The sequence below is a fragment of the Propithecus coquereli genome, unplaced genomic scaffold, assembly GCF_000956105.1.
Source record: "Propithecus coquereli isolate 6110/MARCELLA unplaced genomic scaffold, Pcoq_1.0 Scaffold235, whole genome shotgun sequence".
Taxonomy (NCBI): Eukaryota; Metazoa; Chordata; class Mammalia; order Primates; family Indriidae; genus Propithecus; species Propithecus coquereli.
In genome coordinates, this window is record NW_012147897.1 from 2,801,997 (window position 1) to 2,812,104 (window position 10,108).

The window sequence follows — 10,108 nt, forward strand, 5'->3', positions numbered from 1 at the left end:
TAAACAGATGGAAAAACCTACCTTGCTCATGGATTGGTAGAATCAATATCGTTAAAATGTCCATACTACCTAAAGTGATCTACAGAATTAATGCGGTCCTAGTAGTATTAAGCTTTTAAAGTCATTAGATTGACATTTGTTCTCTTTTCTACTATGATGCATTGTACTCATTCTTCCTTATCCAAACCACAAAATAAATATTCCACAAACTTCAAAAAAGAAAAATATTAGTTACTATATTACACAAGAACATGCTATAAAAAAAAGGAACATTTGAGGAACAAATTACCTCACTTCCCAGTAACCAGCTGTGTTGCTTTCTATAGATCTGATGAAATCAGTTATGTGATTTCCAGAATCTAGCAATAGTTTTTTGTTTGTTTATTTTAGTTTCGAGTTCAAAAAATTCTGCCTGACAATATACAGACAGAGTAATATATTTGGTATCTGTTCTAATCAGTAGTGGCATAAGGAATAAAAAGTATTCCTTGGGGAATCTGTGTAAATACTTGTATTTAGATAATTACATAATCATATTCTTCAACATAATTAGAACAGGGGAGAATCTGCAATTTTCAGTTGATAATTTTATTTTACAATTCTCTTAGAATTTACGTCATTTACAGTATACTACTGATTGGAATGGTATGTAGATCATTCCAATGGTATGGTATGGTATGGTATGGTATGGTATGTAGACAAGCAGCAGGCATAGAATCTAGGAAAGAACGCAGGCTTTGAGGTCACAGAGATCTTGATTTAAGTCCTGGTTATTATATATATATTAACTGGACCTCACTGAGCCTCTGATATCTCATCTATAAAACAAAGATGATATTTATCTGGAAAGACATTACAAAAACTAAACAAAATAATGTTTTTTAAAGCAGTGGTCCCCAACCTTTTTGGCACCAGGGACTGTTTTCATGGAATACAATTTTTCCATGGACCAGGGACAGGGGGGTGGTTTGGGGATGATTCAAGAGCATTACATATATTGTGCACTTTATTTCTATCATTATTACACTGTAATATATAATGAAATAATTATACAACTCACCATAATGCAGAATCTAATGCCACTGCTGATCTGACAGGAGGCGGAGCTCAGGTGGTGATGCAAGAGATGGGGAGCTGCTGTAAATACAGATGAAGCTTTGCTCACTCGCCCACCGCTCACCTGCTATGCGGCCTGATTCCTAACAGGCCATGGACTGGTACCAGTCCGTGGCCTAGAGGTTGGGGACTGCAGTTTTAAGGTACCTGGACAGAGTAGATAACAATGGAATACCCACCTAACAATGCTGGGTGCCTAAATAGTTGCTCCATTCTTACTCCCAAGCACTGATGGTCTCTTCTACACTCACTCCCCCATCCCACCAAAAACAAAAACAAAAAACAACTTATTTAAAATATAATATTAATAGAATTTCTATTATTTAAAAACACAATATATAACATATATACCAAGCTTCAAAATTAGCAAAAACACTTTTCATTATCTCATTTGCTCCTCACAGAAGCCAAAGGAGATAAGATAGTGCAGGATTATCTCCCACTTAACAAAGGAAGAAGAAATAGGTCCAAAGAGCTAGTATCATATAAAGAGCTAACAGCACTGGCTCTGCTTCAGAGAGACCTGCCAGAGTTGAATCCAAGCTTTGTCATAATTTCCTCATTAGTAAAATGGGAATGATTCATCCTGTGATGATTAAAACATGATTGTTCATTCATTCGTTCAGTAAGTATTAACTTACAAACACTTAATATGTATTGAGAGTCACTGTACTACATGGCAAGGATAAAGTCTCAAGTGAACCAGCCATAAGCATTGTCCTCATGGAATGTACAGCTGAGTGGGAAACAAAACATTTATCGTGTATGCACACAGATCCACGTAAAACTGCAACCACGCTAAATGCTACAAAAATTAGGTAAACCACTTTATGGGTGGGAAGTATAACCAGGTTAAGGAGGCCAGGGAAGTCTTCCTCAGAAAACCACATAAGAAAAGAGATCTGAAGAAATAACAAAGAGAGGTGTTTGATCAGTCCGAGAGGAGAGATCTAAGGATATTGATATTGGGCTTTCCCCCCACAAACAATCCATCAGATCACCCTATAGTGAAGCTCAAAGTTCACAAGTCTTACCACAGGTGAAGACAGAGGCTATACATGAAGAAAACTTTAAAATAAATTCTATTATTGATACCATCAGAATTAAAAAGATAATTTACAGTTACATAGCATGGAAATTTGGTATAAAAAAAGATTTAGGGAACAAAAAGGAATAAGTGGACATTAAAACCATTTTGAAAAATGAAAAATTCAACAAAAGAGTTAAACTATGAAGTTGAAGAAATCGCCCAGAAAACAGAAGACAATGACAAAGATAGAAAATAAGAGAGAAAAGAAATTTAAAGAACTAGGCCAGGAAATCCAATATCTTAAAAATAGGAGTTCCAGAAAGAGAAAACAAAAAGGAAGAACTAATCCAAGAAGTCAAAGGGTACACAGAGAATACTTCATAAGCTTCTAAAAAGGAAAAAACTAACAACTAGATCAGATACAAAGAATCAAGAACTAGGATTGCTTTGGATTCTCAATACCTACACAGTAAAACAATGAAGTATTGATTCCAATATCTGAATGACAACAGTTTTTAATCTTTAATTCTATATTCAAATAAGAACACAGAATAATGTCATTTTCATAAACATAAAAATCTCAAAAAACTTACCTCCCAGGCCCACTTTCTAAAGAAAGCACTGGAGGATGTGTTCTACCAAAGGACAGAGTAAACCAAGAAAAATGAAGACAATATGATACAGAAAACTGGAAGTCCCACACAGGAGAGAAGCAAAGGAAGATCTCAACATAACTGCTTGCACTGGGCACAGAAGACAACTAATCTGGACCAGAGGAGTGCAACTCAAAAGAGCAGACATAATGAGGGTTGTCATCACCAAGATGCTATAAGAATAGAATGTGTAGGTAATATAAGGAGAAAATAGAGAAACAAATTGTTTTGGTCCCTATGAAGGCAGGAAGGGATGAGATAAAATCCAAAGCTGAGGTGAAAAGAGACAGGAAAAACTCTGCTCCTGAGACTCCTTGGAGGGGTCTTGAATTTAGATAAAAGCAGGCAGTGGGACAATAATGATAGGATACCTGAGCAGTGTTGAGACTGCTCCACTGGTTCCATTATTAATTTATGATCATCAGTCTGCTCTCTTGAAAATTTTCTTCAGCAGTATTTGGCTGCTTAGATGTAGATTATCTGGTTATCTGGGTTATCTGGATTCATCAGGGTTGGGATTTCATTTTGTTTCATTTGCAGAGGGCAAAGATTAAAGTATAGGTTAGAGTATTATTTAAATAATGAACTATGAACTCTAATCAGGATAAAGAAGAAAATGAGAAAGGATAATATATCTAAAGTGATTAGGATGATGCCAGGGCAATATTAAGCAATTTTTAAAAATGATAGCTGTTCTTCTTCTTATTATTCCTCCAGCAGTGATTTCATTATTCTAATTTGTAATCATTTCTATGTATTTCTCTCTTCTATCGCAGTGAGCTCTTTGAGAATGAGTAATGAGTCTTACTCATTTTTGCCTCTTCCCAAAGCCTAACCCAGTAGATGGGACACTGTGACTATTAAATGTATATGATTGAATCAATGAATCAAATCCCCTTCTTCCAAGCTGCCTATATAATTTTTTTTTTTTAATTCTAACTAGGGCATTATCACCTTAACACCAATTCACAAAAATAGATATTTTCAAGAAAGACATCGAAGGGCCATTGTCAATTCAATGATGGACATTTACTAAGCAGCTAATAGCAAGATTGATGGGAGTTTTCCAATACTGTAGATGATAGAATTAGCATGAGGAAGAAAATGAGTTAATATGATGAGAATATGTTTTCTCATTTTAAGGGACAAGAGAGACTCTTGCCTCTATTTTTAATCAGTTTAATACCCTACAATGTTTCACGAAATAAATGAATAATCTGAAGCATGATCTGCCCAATGCCGATCAAACATATATGCATGAGGACTTCAAAAGTAAATTCGAGAACACATAATAATCTCAGCGCTGGCCAGGCTGATTAACTTCTTTGTTTTTGGTAGAGGGCAGATCCCCAAAATAATAATGTACCATCCCTGGTTCACTAAAGGCCATCTTTTTTGGCTATAGATTCAATTTTAAAAAACATAGGATTTTATTTTTGCTGCTGGTTAAGCTAATGTTCATTTTAAAATAGTCATAAGGAAAAACACATACAGCTTTGATCTAATGGTAGACATATATAGCATATAGAGAATCAGAACTTTAAGCAAGTTGTGCTAAAAATCATCCTCAGTAAACACATTGGAAACTGAGTATATGTTATTTCCCTTTAGAAACCATGTTAGAATGGGAAACCAAGTCTCCAGCCGCTCCTTATAAGTCTGAAGCACTATGTAACACCTAATAGGACACTAAAACACCTAAACCTCTAAGTCTAACACTTTCAGGAACATGTATGCAGAGTTGTCATCTGGGATGTAAAAACAGTTCCTTGTCTCTATATTCTAATGTGTATTCTAACCAGCAGAAGTCACAACAGGATAAAAGCTAGGTAATGGGGATTTCAGGCAGTGAAGATAATGTTAAGAAAAAATTTTGCAATATGATACTTCTTGGTCCAGTTTGACTCCCTCTACCACTCTTGTTTTTCCCGGAAGATCCCAGGAAATGTCCTGTCTCTCCTTCCAAGGAAAGAACTTGTAGTTTCTGGCCAGAGTTGATCTCTTTCCCAGAGCCACTATAGAAAAAAGAGCACCTGCTCTGGCTGTATCCCCATTTTCAATTGCTGATTTGTAAACCAAGCAATTCAACTACAGCAGTATATTTGGTTTGACAGTCATTAAGAACAACACATTTAAGAGGGATGAGTTGAAAATAAAAGAGAAAGAAAAAATAAAAATGTTTAAGTTCTTGAGAAAACAGGAGAGAATGAGATACAATCCAAAGCAGAGCTTGTTTGCCAGCAACAATAGGGAACCTAGCAGAAAGTTAAAAAGGTTTTCTTCTCCTACAACCCTTTTTCTTTACTTCAGTGAAAGTTAAAGATAGATATAGGTGGTATAAACAGGGAAAGACAAGATCAAGTTTGGGTATACAAACTGTAATCCAATCTGCATTTTAGAATAATACCCAGAGTAGAGACATCTTCATATAACTACTAGACTTTCTTTTGTTTGTTCCATAAGCAGCTCAAAATCATAAAATATGAATGCATCATTTTACCTATAAATTAAGGATAAATTACAAAATTTTTAAAAATCTAAGGTTTTTTGTTTTTTTTTTTGGAGACAGAGTCTCACTCTGTTGCCCGGGCTAGAGTGCTGTGGAGTCAGCCTAGCTCACAGCAACCTCAAACTCCTGGCTCAAGTGATCCTTCTGCCTCAGCCTCCTGAGTAGCTGGGACTACAGGCATGCGCCACCATGCCCGGTTAGTTTTTTGTACATATTTTTAGTTGTCCAGCTAATTTCTCTTTCTATTTTTTTTTTAGTAGAGACGGGGTCTCACCCTTGCTCAGGGTGGTCTCGAACTCCTGAGCTCAAACAATCCGCCCGCCTCGGCCTCCCAGAGTGCTAGGATCACAGGTGTGAGTCACTGTGACTGGCCTAAGTTTTTGTTTTTTTTTTTAAAGAAAAAATGGCCAACATAATTTTTATCAGACATGGTTGAAGGCCAAAATTCTGGTTAATAAAAAGTTCAGGCTAAGAGATACACTAAAAATATATACTTTTTAATATGAGATATATTATAAAATAGGCTTTTTTTATAAAAATAAGTATTTTTATAAAATACTCTTTTTTGTATAACTTTTTTACATAAATGTTTTTCAGAAAATAAGAATGCAACCTAACAAAAAAACCCTATTCTGAAATATCAGTCTTTCTCTAATGATTCAGAAGATACTTGAAGATTCTGCCTGGCTTCAATATTTTATCGATACTAGTGACTTGAGGCTCAGGAAATAGCTCAGAAGCAGTTTCTCAGCTTAAGAGTTATTATCTCATTTTTTATATCAATCTTGTATCATATGTATCAATAACCACTATATAGCAAATATCTGCCATGGCTAGGGAATAATACAATCCTTTACTGTGATTTGGCTTTAAACACTTTTTTACACTAAAAATTAATTCTTCTTTTTCTTTTTTAAATTAATTCTGAATTACCTGAAACAGAAGTTATTCAAACAGTATCAAGTACATTCCAATGAAATGTAAAGTAGTCTAGCTACTATTCTATTGACTCAATCCCATATACCCAACACCCAACTCATGAGTTGTTTTTGTTTTTAATGAAGCAAAATTGTCACAAATATTAAATGTATTACCTTCATAATGTTAACTAAATCTATTTGATAGTAGCGATCCTGATGTGCATTTGCTGCTGCTAGTGTAAGAAGATAATCATTCCTTGCGTGGGTAGCTTTGGAATTACATTCAGATCGCCGGGCTTTTAACTGAAACATAGTAGAAGAAAAAAAAGTCAGTGCAAACTCGTATTGCACTGCAAAACACATAAGAATACTACTCTTAGTTGACAGTTAATGGCTTCACACCAAGAATAAAGGTAACCATGTGGGAAAAACATTTATGTGTATGTAATAATTATTCATCACTAATGAGGAATGAAACAGTGATTAGTCCTGCTATACATGGTAAGGGTATTTTCAAATATTTATTAATTACACTTAACAGACTTCCAAAGCTTTCTAGAAAATTTCAAAATATCTTGTTTGTTTTATTCAAATGGGAAAATAAAGTTTCCAAAATTAAGTAAGTAGCTTGTCTTTGAAGACATGGGTAAATCTAGTGGAGTTACAAAACAGTTTTTAAAAAATCAACACTCCTAATGTGCCAAAACTGCATGCTAGTTGGGACACCTGGCAGCCAAAGCCAGGTCACTAAGCTTACTTTAATCAGGCATTACACAGCCAGAATGTTCCACAGGCAAAACTCACTTGCATCTAGCCCAGAATATCTGCACCAGGGTCTAAGTTTGAATGAAACAGATTTTGTAGAGCTTTCTAAAGCCCCTGGTCTAAGAGCTAAAAACAATAGGCTACCTAAGCAGGTAAGGTATAGAAACTTATCCCTAAAGCAGTCTTGAGAAGCAAGCTGTGTCCAAAGTGTTGATGTCTAGTTGAAAAACCTCCATGAACTAGGATGGAAAGTTATGAGTTAATGACTTTAAAATGCTTTTCTAAGGTAGAAATAATCTACCTCCACCCCTCAAAAAGATCCAGTTCTTTATTTTATAAACTGAGAGGTTTCTCAATTGTGAAATACAGTTTTTAAAAACTCACCTTTACACTTGCCTTCTGTAAACTGATTCTTGATTGAAAAAGACTAAGTTTAGATCTATAATAAAAACAGAAAAGTATGTTTAATAAAATAATCAAATTATATCATAATAAAATTACTAAATATTACTGAATTATTTTAAATGACTTTTTCAAGATACTGTTCTAAAACAAATTTGAAAATGGAAAACCAAGAGCAATTATTATTTTCCTTTATTTTAGAGAATTTAATAGTATGATAAAATAGGAAATATTAGGATTAATAAAAATATACTGAATGACAAAAAGATTTGACAAAGAAAACATCAAAATATATTGGTGTCTCCTAATAAATGAGAGTCATAATCTATAGGTTATTCCCAGTATTATACAATTTTACACACTTTAGTTCTTGCAAGGAAGGTCAGAGAAACCCAGGGACAACCAACCTATGGAGGCAAAGGTTAAGCATGCTTTTGGGGCTGTGTGTCAAAGACTGTAACAACACCAGGAATGTGATCTACAGGCTGTAGAAAGCCTTTACTTTCATTATTACCCCCATTAAAAGTTCTTCTTGTTTGGGTACCTGCCTATGTGCCCCCTCGACTCTTAAGGGTATTCTGAGCTTACTGAGAAAGTCCTTGGACCTTCTGCCCTGTGTGATTTTGTTCTCTCTATTTAATCTTCTCCCACTCTGGTGTTCTTATCTCCCTCGATCCTTTTCAGTTTAGGAAGGGAACCATAATCTAACAGTCAGTAGCAAAAACATGTTGATTTTACCCAAACAACTAGAAATAACCATAGGGTGAAAGTCAACAAACAAATGCTAAGGAACAAGCAACACTCCCAGGACCAGTGATTTTTTTTTGAAGGTGCAATGTTTGTCTTGACTGCCGTGTCACGGTGATTGCCATGGGAGAATTCAATGCATGTGCTGGCATGAAGTAAAGTTGCAGACCAACTCAGGATTGTGAGATGGAGCAGCCAGTCTCTGCCAAGAAAATGTAAAGAGGATAGCAAAAGCAGCCTCTTATCTTTCTAACAAGAGAGAAAACATTCAGGGATGAACACATGTGCATCCCAACTACTTGCTCATTGTTAAAACAAAACACTGGTCTAAGACGTTCCTGTTATTTTCTACCTTGTCATATTCATACTTCATGGGGTTTTTGTTTTTATTAATCAGATTCCTATTCATTTTGATCCAGAAAAGGAAAGGCCACAAACTCAAATCTTAGAGAGAGCCTTTCAGAGTAAGAAAGACTGTTTCTGGGGTATTTCCAGTTCTTCTTTTTCCATTGTCATTATCCAAATAGACTGAGTTGTACCTGGATCTTCCAACATAAGGTTTTAACTTTCTAGCTTCTGCTTTATTTGCTAATCTTCATATACTTCTTGTGTGTTATCAAGGTAGGTATTAGTGACAGAATAAGACAGTACCTTCTATCAAATATTACAATCTAGAAAAAATAAGACAGGATTTTTACAAACCATACTCTACACAAATACTGAACTATATTGCGTTCTACTTTTTACCATCTACCCTTCAAATGTTAACATTCCCTGGGGTTCCAAACTCTACTTCTCATCTCATTCTATGTATGATTTCATCCTTATAATATCACCTGATAGGCAACTGACCCCCAAAATGAGACCTTAAGGCTTAAATTCTCATCTAAGCCAGCTATTTGACTACCTATCAAACATATTTAATTCCGTATCTCCCAGGTGCTTCAGGATCTACATATTCAAAATGGAACTCACTATGTCATTCAAAATTGTATACCTCTTCCTTCTATGGTCTCTCATCATCTGTTAAATCGTCTATCAAAACTATATGTAGCCCAGTTTCATTTCCACTTCCTGATCTTCCTCCCCATCACTACTTAGGAAAATCATATTTATTCTTCTACATTCTGCCCAAATGTCACCTCTATAAAGGCTTTCCTTATCATTAGGCAAAATTAATCTCTGTATTTTCATGCTTACATAAAAGTATTTTCACATTACTACTGTAAATTACTAGTGACTAGGTGAGTGATTTTAGGCATTTAATTTCTTCAAGTTTATTGTGAATAAACAAATCATAAAGTTACTTTTAAACACATTTTCTGATTCTAGATTTTAAACTCCTTGAGGGCACAAAATTTAGCTTGCTCATTTCTGTACCCAATATAATTACTCAACGAACATTTAGTGAATGAATGAAAATAAAGAGGCACTTCCTATTCTTGTATTGAATTAATTTTCCAGAAAAGTTACACTGAATTAATATGTCTAACTTGTTGTATCTCTGATTTTGTCCCATGTTAGAAGGCAGTTCCTTGTGATCAGCTCTGTGAATCGGACCATCAAATCCACACTTCTTAGGAATAGCCTACCACTGTCCTCATTTTTACCCAGTGAGCTGTGGCTAAATTAGGTATTTATACATGCTCTACGAATTTGTCAATTCTCTGTTCTAGAATCCCTGGGAGTTTAAAAAACAAGTTCCTACAAACCACCATGCCAGGATATTCCTAATGGAGATCTCCTAATCTAAAAACTTCAGGTTTTTGTGAGAAGATGGGTTCACTGACTCTAAGAAAGTACAAGAAATATTTGTATGCTCAAAAAATAAAACAATAAAGGCCGGGCGCGGTGGCTGTAATTCTAGCACTCTAGGAGGCCAAGGCAGGTGGATCGCTCAAGGTCAGGAGTTCGAGACCAGCCTGAGCAAGAGCGAGACCTCGTCTCTACTAAAAAATAGAAAGAA

At 35.2% G+C, this 10,108-nt stretch overlaps 1 protein-coding gene across 1 annotated transcript in view; it reads right to left on the minus strand.

Moving 5' to 3' along the window:
• The window catches only part of FCHSD2 (FCH and double SH3 domains 2), a 143,417-nt gene that overhangs the window by 105,904 nt on the left and 27,405 nt on the right, over window positions 1–10,108 (minus strand). The window contains exons 4-5 of the mRNA XM_012645745.1: window positions 7,378–7,432; window positions 6,403–6,531 (exon numbers count right to left, since the gene is read on the minus strand). Of these exons, the coding sequence (XP_012501199.1) occupies window positions 6,403–6,531; window positions 7,378–7,432 (184 nt within the window). The remainder of the gene's footprint in view (window positions 1–6,402; window positions 6,532–7,377; window positions 7,433–10,108) is intronic.